This window comes from Abramis brama (genome assembly GCF_963993115.1).
Source record: "Abramis brama genome assembly, chromosome: 16".
Taxonomy (NCBI): domain Eukaryota; kingdom Metazoa; phylum Chordata; class Actinopteri; order Cypriniformes; family Leuciscidae; genus Abramis; species Abramis brama.
Genome location: NC_139978.1, coordinates 19,815,876 through 19,832,535, shown reverse-complemented (window position 1 = coordinate 19,832,535; position 16,660 = coordinate 19,815,876). Strand labels below are relative to the sequence as shown.

Genomic DNA, 16,660 nt, shown 5'->3' with positions numbered 1-16,660 from the left:
AACGCAATGACTTCAGTTTTGTCTTTGTTTAACTGAAGAAAGTTTTGGCACATCCAACTGTTTACTTCATCAATGCATTGGCACAGGGAGTCAATGGGGCTGTAATCGTTAGGCGATAGGGCTAAGTAGAGCTGTGTGTCGTCTGCATAGCTGTGGTAAGCAATTTGGTTCTTTCTCATTATTTGGCTCAGTGGGAGCATATACAGCATATACATTAGAATGAACAGTGAAAGATACAGAAGCTAATACAGTACATTTTAGCAGGCTTAATTAAGCATGAAAATAACTGAAGGGAATATATATTTGATGAACAAATTAAGCCAACTAATATGATTTATATTCTTTTGGTTTCTCAGCCCAATACATTTAAAAAATACAAATGCATTGAAAATAAAGGTGTCGGTATCAGCGAGTACCAAAAATTAAAGTATCGGTATCGAACTTGTTCTGGAAAAAGTGGTATCGGTGCATCCCTAAAATGCACTTACACCTTGCGGCTTTATAATCGTGTTAAAAAGAAGTGTTACATGGATTTGATTGTCCAAAGAGCATTTTGAGAGTGCTGATGTATAGATGCAGTGTGTGTATATGTGTATATATATATGTGTATATATATATATATATATATATATATATATATATATACATACACACATACATACACATATATATATATACATATATATACAGTACTGTGCAAAAGTCTTAGGCATGTTAATACCCCCCCCCCCCCCCCCCCCCCTTCCCCCCCCCTTCCCCCCCCCCCCCCGATAATAAGATAGTTATTTATATCTTTTGCTGTAGTGTGTCAGTAGGAAATATCAGTTTACAGATCAGATCATACCGGCTGTTGTCAGACTCCTTGTGCATACACAAATCTCACTGGATTATTACAATTAATGGCAAAAAGACTGTTTGGAAATGTAAACTGATATTTCCTACTGACACACTACAGCAAAATATATAAATATCTGGGGGGGGGGATATTAACATGCCTAAGACTTGTGCACAGTACTCTCTCTCTCTCTCTCTATATATATATAGAGTATATATATATATATATATATATATATATATATATATATAGAGTATATATATACAGTGAGGAAAATAAGTATTTGAACACCCTGCTATTTTGCAAGTTCTCCCACTTAGAAATCATGGAGGGGTCTGAAATTGTCATCGTAGGTGCATGTCCACTGTGAGAGACATAATCTAAAAAAAAAAATCCAGAAATCACAATGTATAATTTTTTAACTATTTATTTGTATGATACAGCTGCAAATAAGTATTTGAACACCTGAGAAAATCAATGTTAATATTTGGTACAGTAGCCTTTGTTTGCAATTACAGAGGTCAAACGTTTCCTGTAGTTTTTCACCAGGTTTGCACACACTGCAGGAGGGATTTTGGCCCACTCCTCCACACAGATCTTCTCTAGATCAGTCAGGTTTCTGGGCTGTCGCTGAGAAACACGGAGTTTGAGCTCCCTCCAAAGACTCTCTTTTGGGTTTAGGTCTGGAGACTGGCTAGGCCACGCCAGAACCTTGATATGCTTCTTACAGAGCCACTCCTTGGTTATCCTGGCTGTGTGCTTCGGGTCATTGTCATGTTGGAAGACCCAGCCTCGACCCATCTTCAATGCTCTAACTGAGGGAAGGAGGTTGTTCCCCAAAATCTCGCAATACATGGCCCCGGTCATCCTCTCCTTAATACAGTGCAGTCGCCCTGTCCCATGTGCAGAAAAACACCCCCAAAGCATGATGCTACCACCCCCATGCTTCACAGTAGGGATGGTGTTCTTGGGATGGTACTCATCATTCTTCTTCCTCCAAACACGTTTAGTGGAATTATGACCAAAAAGTTCTATTTTGGTCTCATCAGACCACATGACTTTCTCCCATGACTCCTCTGGATCATCCAAATGGTCATTGGCAAACTTAAGACGGGCCTTGACATGTGCTGGTTTAAGCAGGGGAACCTTCCGTGCCATGCATGATTTCAAACCATGACGTCTTAGTGTATTACCAACAGTAACCTTGGAAACGGTGGTCCCAGCTCTTTTCAGGTCATTGACCAGCTCCTCCCGTGTAGTTCTGGGCTGATTTCTCACCTTTCTTAGGATCATTGAGACCCCACGAGGTGAGATCTTGCATGGAGCCCCAGTCCGAGGGAGATTGACAGTCATGTTTAGCTTCTTCCATTTTCTAATGATTGCTCCAACAGTGGACCTTTTTTCACCAAGCTGCTTGGCAATTTCCCCGTAGCCCTTTCCAGCCTTGTGGAGGTGTACAATTTTGTCTCTAGTGTCTTTGGACAGCTCTTTGGTCTTGGCCATGTTAGTAGTTGGATTCTTACTGATTGTATGGGGTGGACAGGTGTCTTTATGCAGCTAACGACCTCAAACAGGTGCATCTAATTTAGGATAATAAATGGAGTGGAGGTGGACATTTTAAAGGCAGACTAACAGGTCTTTGAGGGTCAGAATTCTAGCTGATAGACAGGTGTTCAAATACTTATTTGCAGCTGTATCATACAAATAAATAGTTAAAAAATCATATATTGTGATTTCTGGATTTTTTTTTTTTAGATTATGTCTCTCACAGTGGACATGCACCTACGATGACAATTTCAGACCCCTCCATGATTTCCAAGTGGGAGAACTTGCAAAATAGCAGGGTGTTCAAATACTTATTTTCCTCACTGTATATAAAATCACTGTTTGTATCACTCTGCTTGTCTGTGCTTATGCGTTCCAAAAAAACTGTAAATCGTACTCGGTTACCTAATGTAACCCCGGTTCTCTCTAGAAGAGGGAACGAGTATTGCGTAAGTAGCTTACGCTTCGGGAAAGTTTTCTTTCTTTGAGATCTGAAGCCAAAAAATTATCCTTAATTTTGCATTTATTGTCAACGCAGTGCAGCGGCAGGCAGACCAAAGCAAGCTGTATAAGCGTGCTCATTGGCTGCCAGGCGGCAACTGCTTAAGCCTACCAGTGAGCCTGGCGTGACGTCACACCCATTGAGGGCGCTTCGCGCCCTCCACACCCTTCTAACCGTCAAGATGGGTGTGGCCAGAGTGTATATAAGGAGGGCTCACAGGCTGAAACTCTGGTTTTCATAGTCTGAAGCGCAAAGCTCGTGGCGCGTCACGGCAGGTTACGCAATACTCGTTCCCTCTTCTAGAGAGAACCGAGGTTACATTAGGTAACCGAGTACGTTCTCTTACGAGAGGTTCTCTCGTATTGCGTAAGTAGCTTACGCTTCGGGAACCCATTGTCAACGCCGTGCGCGCCGAGCATCCAACACATGAATCCCAGGGAGACCGGGGAAAAACATAACGTTGAAACAGGTGGCCGGTCGGGCCAACACCTGTACCAAGCACTTCACTTCACATATAAGATAGAGCGGCATAGCCGGTCTATATACATCAGTGTAAATGGTGTGGCCGGCAGCGCGGGCCCACACAGTGCATAAACACGTATAGGGAAAGGGAATAGAGCGGAAACACTGGTCTATTTGTGGAAAAGAATCCTTCCCCTGGTGCCAACCAGAAAAATAACCAGTATGTGGACGTAGTCTGCGCATAAGCGACTGGGCAGCATACATGCCACTTATACTGATAACAGTTTAGCCTGCAGGGCGGGAACTTCTAGGTTATAAAACCTCACGAATGTAGATGGGGAGGCCCAGCCCGCCGCCATACAAATATCGTGAATAGAAATTCCGCTGGACCAGGCCCACGAAGAGGCCATGCCTCTAGTGGAGTGGGCTCTGACACCCAAAGGACACTGCAGGTGTTTGGAGGCGTAAGCTGCTGCAATCGCGTCCACTATCCACCTGGACAGGCTCTGTTTCGAGGCGGCGAGACCCTTGGTGCGTCCGCCAAAAGAAACAAAGAGCTGCTCGGACCGCCTGAAAGTGGCGGAACGCGTGATGTAAACCCTCAGCGCCCTTACAGGGCATAGGAGGTTATCACTGTCCCCGTTATCAGATATTGGCAGAGCCGAGAGGGAGATGATTTGTGCCCTAAAGGGGGTACCAATCGCTTTGGGAATATACCCGTGTCTCGGTCTGAGAATGACTTTAGAGTCCTTCGGTCCGAACTCAAGACATGCAGGGCTAATAGATAGCGCGTGCAGATCCCCCACGCGTTTTACTGAAGACAGAGCTATCAGAAAAACGGTTTTGAGCGAAAGGTACTTTAAATCCACGGATTCAAGCGGTTCAAAGGGAAAAGCCTTCAGGGCCTCCAGGACCAAGGACAGATCCCAAATAGGAACCGAGGGGGGCCGCGGGGGATTCATCCGTCTAGCCCCTCTGAGGAAGCGGATAATAAGCTCGTTCCTTCCTATTGCCTGGCCGCGCGTTGTCTCAGCGAACACTGCAATAGCCGCCACATACTCTTTGAGCGTGGAAGGGGACCTGCCCTTGTCCAACAGCTCTTGTAGGAAGGAGAGCACCCGTGGGACCCCACATGCACGTGGATCCAAGCTCTTAGTAGCACACTATTTAGAAAACACCGACCATTTAGACGCGTAGAGCCGTCTCGTGGAGGGAGCTCTAGACTGTGTGATCGTGTTCACGACCCCTTCTGGCAGGTCAACTGGTATCCGTTGATTACCCATGCATGCAGAGACCATCGTTCTGGATGGGGATGCCAGATCGATCCACCGGCTTGAGAGAAGAGATCCTTTCTCACCGGGATCGGCCATGGGGATGAGTGCGACAGCCTCACTAGCTCTGGGTACCAGGTTTGGTTCTCCCAACGCGGGGCTATAAGAAGCACTGGGTGGTGCGTTTCCCTGATCCTCGTAATGACCTGTGGTAACAGGGAGATCGGGGGAAAAGCGTACAGCGGGAGGCTGGGACAGCGTGTCCTCGCTTTTCGAGAAAAATTTCGGGCAGTGAGCGTTGTCTCTCGATGCAAAGAGGTCGACCTCCGCTCTGCCGAATAGGCGCCAGAGAAACTGGACTGTCTGGGGGTGCAGGGACCATTCTCCCGGGGGAATGATGTCTCTGGACAGTCTGTCTGGACCGACATTCAGGTGGCCCGGCACGTGCGCGGCTCTCAGCGAGCGCAACGAGCGGTGAGCCCACACGAGAAGGCGTTCTGTCAGCTTGCACAAGTTCCTGGATCTGACACCGCCCTGTCGGTTCACATAGGATACCACGGACATGTTGTCCGAGCGGACTAGCACATGGTGATCCTGTATGAATGGTAGGAAGCGCTTGAGCACGTTCTCGACCGCTATCATCTCCAAACAGTTTATGTGGAGGCATTTCTCCTGGTCTGACCACAGGCCAAAGACTGGTTTGCCCTCGAAAAGAGCGCCCCAACCTGAGGTGGAAGCATCCGTCGAGATAACTTTGCGGTGTGAGATGGCTCCCATTGTCACTCCCCGCTGGTACCAGTCGGCCGCTAACCAGGGCTTCAGTGCTGAAACGCAGCTCTGAGTCACTCTGATTCGAATGCCGCCGGAAGCCCAGGCTCTGTGAGGCATTCGGGCATTCAGCCAGCGTTGTAGCGGGCACATACGTAACAGACCCAGCTGAAGCACTGCTGCAGCTGAAGCCATACAACCGGACGCGGCCAGGTGTCGAATGCAGCGCGCGCGCTGTGTCGACAGGCGGGCCGTCATTGCCAGTGTCCAGATCCAAACCCAGAAAAGAGGTTGATTGACTGGGCACTAATGAGCTATTGGTCCAGTTGACCGTGAGCCCCAGGCTGTCCAGGTGGCTTAGAAGCACTGTTCTGTGGGCGATGAGTTCGGCCTCTGACTGTGCTAGAATTAGCCAATCGTCCAAGTAGTTCAGAATTCGCATTCCCCGACCCCTCAGGGGAGCGAGAGCCGTGTCCATGCACTTCGTAAATGTACGGGGTGCCAACGACAGGCCGAAAGGCAGGACGGTGTACTGATATACCTGACCGTCGAAGGTGAATCTCAAGAATGGCCTGTGACGGGGTATTATCTGGATCTGAAAGTACGCGTCTTTTAGATCGAGAGATATAAACCAGTCCCTCGGGTGAATTTGCACGAGAATTTGCCTGGTTGTGAGCATTTTGAACAGTCTTCTCATAAGAGCCTTGTTCAAACGTCTTAGATCCAAAATTGGTCTGAGAGCTCCGTCCTTCTTGGGAACGAGGAAATAACGGCTGTAAAAGCCCGACTCGTTCATAGAAGGGGAAACCGGTTCTATAGCCCCTTTGCACAGAAGTGTAGCTATTTCTGCTCGAAGTAGATGTGCTACTTCTCCATTCACTCTCGTCTCGGTACGCGCCTGAAAGCGCAGGGGGCGGCGAGCGAACTGCAGAGTATAGCCCTTTTTTACTGTGCTTAGCACCCATTCTGATGCGCCTGGAATAGCTTCCCATGCTTTTGAGTGTGAAGCCAGGGGCAGAATGGCCTCCGGGCTCTGATCGCCGCGCGTCGCGGGCTCGAGAGCTCGAAACGGAGGGGTGGGCGCAGCGCGCGCGCTCTTGGTGCTTAGATACGGCGGATCGTACGCAGCGATAGCTGGCCGTTTTACACAGTGTCCCGGTGGCTTGGACGGGGAACATATAGTGTGAGGCGCGACACGCGAGGGCGGCGTCGGGGGCGAAATGTTCGTTAGTATGTGTGAGCGCTCGAGGGCGGGCACAGGACTTACATTTAAAACATGACCGGTCGTGAGAGGCCGTGTGACAGAGCGGGCAGTGAGTAGGTGTGGGCACGGTGAGGTGGACACGTGACCTACTTTTAACACTCGAGCGGCTTCTGCCTGCTTTGTGAGAGTGGGCTCTGTGAGAAACACGGGATTTATAGTGCTTGTGTGCAGGGGTGAACACGGAAACGTGGGCACATTCACTGCATTTGAAACACATACGGCGTGAGCCGTGCAACCAGACATTATGCTCATTTGAGATTTCTCTGGGTCGCCGTGAGAACGGTGGTTGCGCGCAGGCGAGCGGGTAGATATACCGGCTCGTTGACTGCGAAGTAAACATCTGCAGTAGCCGTGGCAACGGGGACTGACAGAGCGTGAAGCTTTGACAGTGGTCCAGCCGCAGTGGGACTTAACCGTCTTTTCTTCCCTCGTGTTTAGACGCTCATAAATACTCGAGCACCATGAGTAGGAGTGGTACGAGAGGCGGGTTCGTTTTCTGAATGTAAGAAAAACTGGCCGCGAGCTCGGAGAAGCGAACAGCATAAATTTTTATCTGCCACGAGAGCCGGGATCGAACACGGGTCTCTAGCGCGAAAGCCTATGATTCTGCCACTGAACCACAGGGAGAACACATTACCTTTCAGTTAGCGCGAGGATATAAGAGAGCGACCTCATGTTCGTTTGCAGGCGTGCGTGTATAAAAACAGGCTCGTTTACTGCAATAGTAATATTTCCAGCCGCCTGAACTTAAGAGGGGACTGAGAAATGTGTGAGAATTGGCGGTTTGTCCGGCCACAGCGGGACTAAAACACTCTCTCTCCTCTTTTCGCCGGTGAGTGAGGCGCGCGCTGAACGTTGCTCGTGACCGTCCGCTCTGTTATCCCTTGTGAACGGCGCAATCTGTGCGGCCCAACAAGGGGGAGAGCGGGTTCGCTTTCTGTATGTAAGAAAAGCTGGCCGCGAGCTCGGAGAAGCGAACAGCATAAATTATTAACTGCCGCGAGAGCCGGGATCGAACACGGGTCTCTGGCGCGAAAGCCTAAGATTCCGCCACTGAGCCACAGGGGAGAATACATTAGCTTTCGGTTAGAGCGAGGATATAAGAGAGCGTCATGTCTTGTGACGGCGTTTGCTTGCAGGCGTGCGTGTATTTATAACAGGCTCGTATACTGCGATATGAACAATTCCAGTCGCCTGAACTTAAGAGGGGACTGAGAAATGTATGAGAAATGGAGGTAAGTCCGGCCACAGCGGGACGAAAATACTCTGTTCTCCTTTTCGCCGGTGAGTGATGCGCGAGGACGGAGTAGCTTTCTTGTAACGTAAAGAGAGCTCCAAGACCGTCCGCTTCTGCCATCCCTTGTGAGCAGCGCAGTAGCGCGGCTCGAACAGAGGGAGGGTGTCTATCTCATTCGCCTCATCCCCTGACGCGGCGCGGGCGAGAGCCGGCGGTTGAGCGGCCGAGAGGGGGGGCGGAGAGGGCGAGAGAGAAGCTCGAGGGAGAGGTTCCGGCGAGCTCCTCAGTCACATCAGTCTCCGGTGGTCTCTGCGAGCGGCGCTTTTCTTGTGCGGCCCGGCAGGGACAGGCGGAGCGACAGCTTGGTCGAAAACTTCAAGTCGAGCCCGCAGGGTCGACATTGAAAGTTCTTCGCACTCGGGGCAGCCGCCCGTAGAGAGTGCGGTGGCGGCGTGCTCGCGGCCCAGGCAAAGAGCGCAGAAGAGGTGGCGGTCTCCGTTGCTGAGCGGGGCGCGGCACGAGCCGCAGGAAAAACGAGGCATTTTGACAAAAACGCCTCATGCTCTTTTAGAACAGTGAGAGAAAGTGTGTGTCGCAGGGCGAACACACACAGCAGTAATAAAAGGATATGTCGCCGGATAGCGTAGCAGGCACGGATGGCTGAAGGCGGCGAAGGCGGCCGGCTTCCTCAGGCGCTGTCCTAAGCTTGCTGGTCGCTGGTTTCGATGGCGGCGGCTTCTCAAGATCCAGCGATGCGAAGAGCTTCGCTGAAGACAAGAAAATCAGAGTTTCAGCCTTTGAGCCCTCCTTATATACACTCTGGCCACACCCATCTTGACGGTTAGAAGGGTGTGGAGGGCGCGAATCATTAATTCAACTAATTCGTTTAACAACATTGATTCACTCAGGATCTAAGCATGTGACTACGTCTGAAATCGCATGCTCTCTGATGTCTTTTGAATAAGTAATTACTTCACAACTGTTAAAAATGCATGTTCTATAGTATGAATGTGTATAGTATGAATGTAATCCGGACATTCTGCATTTATCATGTCATTCTAACGTGTAAATGGCAGCTGCATCACTTCACTGCCATTCACAATTCCTCACCCATGGCCTCATGGGATAGCAAAGTGTCAATTTGAATGCGCACTTCAGAATCTCGTCAGAAGTAGGTAATTTAGGTACTTTTTGCCTACTGTTTTATGAATGCTGTGAATTTACTTCACTTTTCACATTCTGTTTTTTGCCTACTAGTAGAGACTTATTTCTATGCAGCCTGTTTAAATCAGTTAATCATTCATTTTAACAATTTTCTCAAGTAAATTAATTCAAGAACAAAACACTGCTGTATGTTGCTTGGAAATACACAATGGTTTATTTTGAATTGATTTGACCTTTTTTCATTCATACGCATATATATATTCAAGTAACTGACAACAGTCTAAAATGTAAGTGACTCACTATTAACTTGTGTTGACTGTTGAGTAATGTCACTTATGTTTTTGTGTTTTTTATGAAATTTTGGAATCAGTTTGTTTTACCTTAGTAAAATTCTAAGCACATACAGTATATGGCCTTGATAACTTTTCTTAAAACTAGTCTCTAAACACAAAAAAAGCCTTTTCCACTTATCTGGCGGGAGGAAAAGAGAAAAAGACACATTAGAAGAGTTAATGAGAACATGACATGACACAGTATGCATCTAATTGCAACCTTTCTCGGTCCAGTGAACGAGTCATGACATAAAGAGTCTGTGCTCCCTGTTGATCGAATTAACCTAGAAAATATACTTGAACTTATAAAATGTCTCTAACTTTCATCAAACATTTTCCCCCTCATGTTTCACCTGAAAGCCTTTGGTTTTAACAGTGTTAAAAATGTCCAGATCTGCACTACTGCACTGATTGCCTTTATAAATGGGATAGCTAGTCAACATTTTCATACCTCGGTGCCTTTCAATTCTCAATAAGTCATGCTATTTGTTAATGAATGACAAAATCAGGTTTGAGTCACTGCTTCTGTAACTGTGCCAAGCCACTGCACACACCGAATTGAGGAGGTCTGAGAGAGCTGTAAGACGTTTCATATGTTTCTTGCAGTAAAAAGGAGTTTTGTGTCCTTTGTATTGTATTCTTGCGTGTTCTGAATTTTAATGACCTGTTTGCTACAGAATGATCATTGGACACTGGATTTAGACCAATTTAGGGAATAAGTGCTACTTTTCCAACAATAGTTCAACCTAAATTGGACATTGGTTTTCTGGAAATGTATATTTGTTTGTTTGCAGTTAGACATTATCTGAAGGTGGTGTGCCTTAGTGGTTAACAATCAAGATTTGCAGCAGAAAGTTTGTTTCTTTTTTTCATTTCACTTTTTTTCATTTCTTTTTTGAAAGAATTAAGACTTTTATTTTGAAAGGATGCATTAAATTGTTCAAAAGTGACAGTAATGATATTTTCTGTTACAAATAAATTCTATTTTTAAATAAATGTTCTTTTGAACTTTCTATTCATGAAAGAATCCTGAAAAACTGCTTCACAGTATCCTCAAAAATATTAAGCAGCATAACTGTTTTCAACATTTATAATAATCAAATCAGCATATTAGAATGATTTCTGAAGGATCATTTGACACTGAAGACTGGCTGCTGAAAACTCAGCTTTGCCATCACAGGAATAAATTACATTTCAAAATATATTAAAAATAAAAAAACAGCTATTTAAATTGTAATACTATTTCACAAAATTACAGTTTTTACTGTATTTTTAACCAAATAAATGCAGCCTTGGCGAACCTATGAGACACATTAAAATCTTACCGACCCCAAACTTTTGAACGGTGCAGGACCCTAGGAATACAATTTGAAATCTAGCAGTTTTGTTCATGGGCGGTCAGTTTCCCAGCCAGGTTGAACTGAGCCAATCAACTTGAGCTGTAAATGCCATGTGGTTACTCACTCAAGACAATGAATCGTGTGAATGATTAATTTGTAAGACATTGTGAATTCGTGATGTTGCCGATGTTCACCAAGTACGCACACAGTCTCACCTCTAGTGACTGTCCTGATCTGTGACGTCAATAGTAGCAGATAAGGAAAAGTATGTTTCACTATTTATTTGACATGGATACCTTTGAATGGCCGTCAATAGAGAGTGATACTTTTTTACAGTCATGCTGGGTAACATCTAATAGAAAGTGTTTTTGAATAAAGTGATAATAAAATAAATTAGTTGTGTATGCACCGAATTGGTTGAATATATATTGCAGAAGGACATATTTAGCTATAGTTTTCGATCTTCTGTATGTTTTAAACAGGGTGGATGACTTTGGCCTGGGCCTGCTCCTTCGGACCAAACAGATCAAGCGTATGATCTCATCTTATGTGGGGGAGAATGTGGAGTTTGAGAGGCAGTATCTCTGTGGCGAGCTGGAGGTGGAGTTGACCCCACAGGTGAAACCATCCTTTACCCATAACTTCAGAATAAACACTTTACCTTTATTCTCAATGGCTTATTGCCCAGTATATGTATGCTAAAGATTTTATAGTACCATCCTTCCATAAAATATCCAATCAGGAAGGTTTTGTTTACCCATTGTACTGTGTTGACGGCAGGGCACGCTAGCAGAGCGGATCAGGGCCGGTGGCGCAGGTGTGCCTGCCTTCTTCACTGCCACAGGCTATGGCACACTCATCCAAGAGGGAGGCTCTCCTATCAAATACAACAAGGACGGCACCATTGCCATCGCTAGTGAACCCAGAGAGGTCAGCTGTCGCTTATCTTCCAGTTTTACTGAAGGATGCAGTCATACAGCTCATGTCTCAGATGAGATTTGATTGCTATTAATATCTGTGAGTGTGATGATCAGTAAAAATAGACATAGGATCTATTATGTTCTGCCGCTGTCATGTTTCAGGTGCGTGAATTTAATGGCCGGCACTTCATCATGGAAAAAGCCATCACGGGTGACTTTGCGCTGATCAAAGCCTGGAAAGCGGACAGGGCAGGAAATGTCATCTTCAGGTACAAATGCTTGTTCTTCTGAGGTTGTTCAGCTCTACTGTAGACGGACTGGAATTTGTTTTCCTTAACCCAACAGTATCACATGTTCACTGGTGTGGTTGGTGTTTTGCCCAAACCTGAAAATAGCTCCTTTCTCTCACCTTACTGTTTCCATTTAGCACATACCCACACTGAAGGCAAGGCCACATGAGACACTTTTAGAAACAGTACCTTATTTTAGAGAAAACTTTAAACACAGTAGACAAGGCAAACTGTTAAAATAGCTGTAATTTCAAACCCAGTCTTTTTCATTCATTATACAACCCACAGAAGATAATGATATAAAATAGTGGTAAAATACTTAAAGGAACACTCCACCGTGTTTTCATATTAAACTATGTTATTCCCTTAACTAAGACGAGCTGATGCATATCTCTCTCGTCTCAGTGCGTGCACTCAATCGCTCTGGCGCGCGGCGACACTTTGATAGCACTTAGCTTAGCTCAGTTCATTCATTAGGTACCAAACAGAGATGAAGTTAGAAGCGACCAAACACCTCCACGTTTTCCCTATTGAAATACAGTTACACGAGTAGTTACACGACCAAGTATGGTGACATAAAATAAAACATGGCGCTTTTCTAAGTGGGTAAATAGGATAACTATAATGTATGGCGGAATAGCACTAAGCTAAGTGCTATCAAAGTGTCGCCGCGCGCCAGAGCGATTGAGTGCACGCACTGAGACGAGAGAGATATGCATCAGCTCGTCTTAGTTAAGGGAATAACATAGTTTAATATGAAAAAACGGTGGAGTGTTCCTTTAAAGAAGAAGAAAAATCTATTTTTAAAATATTAGTTTTAAATGCACTAACATGCAGAGATTTAAGGTCAGTAAGATTTTTAAAAGTGTTTAAATACATTAAATATATTTACTGACATATTATTGCTAATATTACCAATAATAGTATTACTGTAATATCAGTATTGTTACTCTTTGAAATATCTATTTTCTATTTTAATATATTTTAAAATGTAATTTATTCTTAAACGTATTAATTTTCAGCATCATTACTGTAGTCTTCAGTGTCACATGATCCTTCAGAAATCATTCTGATATGCTGATTTGGTGCTCAAGAAACATTTATTATTATTATTATCAATGCTAAAAACTACGGAGCCCCTAAAGGGACATGGTGGTGGAAAAAATCTGTGATGGGAGGGAAAATAACAAGTCAATGCTTTTGCGTTCCCTCGCAAAAACGTTGGCATTCCCCCAAAAAACTTTGCAGTCACAAAGTTTCTCGGGGGAACGATTTTTTTTTTCCGAATGAACACAAAAGTATTGACAAATAAAATTTTCCTTCATCTCATATCATTTTTCCTTCACCATGTCCGTTTAGTGGCACTGTATTATACACAGTTAAAGCTGCTTGATGTTTTTGTGGAAACCGTCATGCCTTTTTTCATGATTCTTTGATGAATAGAAAGTTTAAAATAAGGTATGCTACCATATAAAAAGGGTTATAAAATAGCTGTGTATGGTAAAAATGGTGTTATATTTGATTTGAAAACAATAAAGATTTGAACAGAGAGGACATTATTATTGCTCATTTACATTTGCAAAGTTACATACATGTAAGTGTAGTATTTTGTTTTACCACAAGGGTGCACTGTTTCCTTTACCATAAAATTGTACACTTGTTCTGCTTTGGTTGATTTTTCTTAGGAAGATGGCACCAGTATGGATGATGACTAAGTTGTTTTGGTTACACTTAATTTCAAAAGTCCACCATAGACATTCTATTAACTATAAGTAACTTTAAGTAACGACTACATGTCAACTAACTCTCAATAACTACATATCAACTAACTCTCATTAGAGTATAAGTAGACTATTAGGGCTAATACGTTTAGAATAAGTTGACATGTACTTGCAAAGTTACTCATGAAAATAAAGAGCAGATGTTAAGCAGAAAGTTTCTAATGACTGGTAGTTGACATGTAGTTACACAGTTACTTGTATTTAGTAGAATCTCTGAAGTGGACTATTGAAATAAAGTGGTACCATTGTTTTTGTTAATGGTTCTGGATTAATTTTTAATAGCTTGTCATTCTGGCTCATTTCACCATATTTAATTATCAGTGGCTCGAAATTAGAGGAAAGAATATTCCACACATTGATACATACAGTTCCACCTCAGCTCTACATGTCTGAAGTTGGTTTTAAAAATTTGAAACTTTTTTTAACAGGAAAACAGCGCGAAACTTCAACCAGCCCATGTGCAAGGCAGCCAAGATCACAATTGTGGAGGTAGGTAATTTCCATATTGTCAGGGTTATGCAGTTGTTTAGTTTGGTTCAGACCTCATTGTTTTCTGTTTGCCAGTTTCTCCTTACCTTGTCTGTTACCATAGTCATTAATTGAGTTACCCAGGTGTTGTGTGTTACATTAACAGTCTCTGTGTTTATTTAAGCCCTCAGTTTATTTAGTTCTGTGTCATCTACCTTATGTGGTTGTGGTTTCCCCAGAGCCTCTCCGGTATACTTTTTTGGATTATTATATTAAAGACTGCTTTCGTGCGCTGCGTTACTGCAGCCACGTGTGACACACACGACCTCTGCCCATGTGCTTCTGTCAGATCCTGTTTGGATGCTTTATTACAGGTTACAAGCTTGTGCATGTATCATGTTGTCCATCCTATAAATTAAATTCCCCCCTCCTGCATTTCATTTCATTATTGTTTTTCACATAATCACAAAATAAATAGTTGGTTTCATCTAGATCTTTGAAGTTTTTTCCCCCCCATTCACTCCTTTTTCATTTCCGTTCTATCAAGAGCGCTTTTCAAACACTTGCCTGCATATCAAATATGCTTTTATCTAAGCCTTTGTTCAAAACGCGCAGCTACGAACAAAAGACTTATCAAAAGGCATTTTCAGTCGCCATGAACAAACTCCATTAATGAATCTGATCTTCCATCAGCACTGTTCTTTCTCTTGCAACCTTGGTTTGAAATGGTTTACAATGTGAAACAATAACTACTGAATTTGAACCGTTTGAGCAGATATTTCTGTAACGTCTTCACACTTCACTATCTGTCTACCAATAGTACTATCATCAGGAAGGAAGACTTTTAGCCCACTCAGATTCTTTAATTGTCTTCTGCTACAATTGTGTCGGATGCTATCAGCGCATTAGAGCTTTTATTTGTCCGGTTTTCAATCTTTATTGTGGCTGCACAGCAATATGAGCAGTTATTAGCAGCCAGTATCCTCTGACAATACGGTTATTGCAGTCCCACTAAAGATAAGCTTATCAGTTCTCTGAACACTCCGTAATGGTTAAAGACCTTTTTCAATGTTTGTGCACCTGGTGATGAAAGCCATCCTGCTAGGAGAATGAATCAGTTGGCTGAGTGCTGAGCAACAGTGTGTATCTTGCTTTCTGCCTTTGTTTGACTGGTTAAGATGTTGTTTGTGGTGCCAACTCACTCCAAATAAAGATTGACTCACTGCCATCCCTGTTGTCTGGGGATGAGAAAAGAAAACAGTCATTTGGGTTACAGGTGTCGTGTCTGTCTCATCTGTTTTAAAAGGTTTACTGGAGGAGTCTATTTATATACACTACTGTTCGAAAGTTTGGGGTCTTTTTTATTAATTAATAAAAAAGGAGAAAATAAGCTTTTATTCGGCAAGGACTCATTAAATTGATCCAAAATAACAGTAAAGACATTTATAATGTTACAAAAGATTTGTATTTCAAATAAATGCTGCTCTTTTAAACACACTACTCTTTGTCATTGTTTCTAATAAAAATATTAGGCTGCACAATTGTTTTCAAAGAAATGTTTCTTGAGCCGCAGATCAGCGTATTATAATGATTTCTGATTTCTGAAAGGTCAGCTTTGCTATCACAGGAATAAATTACATTTTGAAATATATTAAAATAAATTAAAATAAAATAAAAAACCTTATTTTAAATTGTAATAATATGTCACAATATTACTGATTTTACTGTATTTTTGATCAAATAAATACAGCATAAGATACTTTTTTCAAAAAAAAATTTATTTTAAGTTTTTATTTTGACCCACTACTGTTATTTTGATACAGTAAACAGAACAAATAGCAGATGGATGTACATAATTATTTATGTATATTATCTATGACTGTATTAGTTCTAAAACTGCAATTCAAATAGTTCTTGAATTGCACTTCAGGATGCGCATTCATATCTGTCGATTGCATTACATTGATTGCATTTTGCACTAGGGCTGTTGATTTAACATGTTTATTTACAATAATTATTAAAACAACAGTTATAATATATTATAACCCTGTTATGATTGTAATTCTTTTATATAAAAAAAATAAATATTTTAATTGTATATATTAACAATATTAATTTGCAATTGGAATTCTATTAATTAATATGAATAAAATACAGTTGGTACGAGTGAGATTAATGAAATCAGCTACTACTGTTATATTAATATATTATAATCCTATTATGATTCACATATTTAATTTTGTACATTTTTATTAAAAATAATTTTCATGCAATTAGAATCATATTAATTAGCATTAATTAAAAACAGGAGCAAGCTGCTATTACAGGCAGCATTAACATTATTGATGTTCTTCTATGTCCTTTTAATGCTTTACTTGTCTGCAAAAGTGTCGCTGAATTATATTAATTTTAGGGCTTTTTTCTCAGCAAATTTTGTTGTTTAATGTAAATTTAATGTAATTAATGTGATTAAAAATCAAT

At 42.8% G+C, this 16,660-nt stretch overlaps 1 protein-coding gene across 1 annotated transcript in view; it reads left to right on the top strand.

Annotated features, from left to right (window-relative positions):
* Window positions 1-16,660, top strand: part of oxct1a (3-oxoacid CoA transferase 1a) — a 57,391-nt gene that overhangs the window by 4,818 nt on the left and 35,913 nt on the right. The window contains exons 4-7 of the mRNA XM_084087452.1: window positions 11,203-11,338; window positions 11,501-11,650; window positions 11,803-11,909; window positions 14,140-14,204. Of these exons, the coding sequence (XP_083943578.1) occupies window positions 11,203-11,338; window positions 11,501-11,650; window positions 11,803-11,909; window positions 14,140-14,204 (458 nt within the window). The remainder of the gene's footprint in view (window positions 1-11,202; window positions 11,339-11,500; window positions 11,651-11,802; window positions 11,910-14,139; window positions 14,205-16,660) is intronic.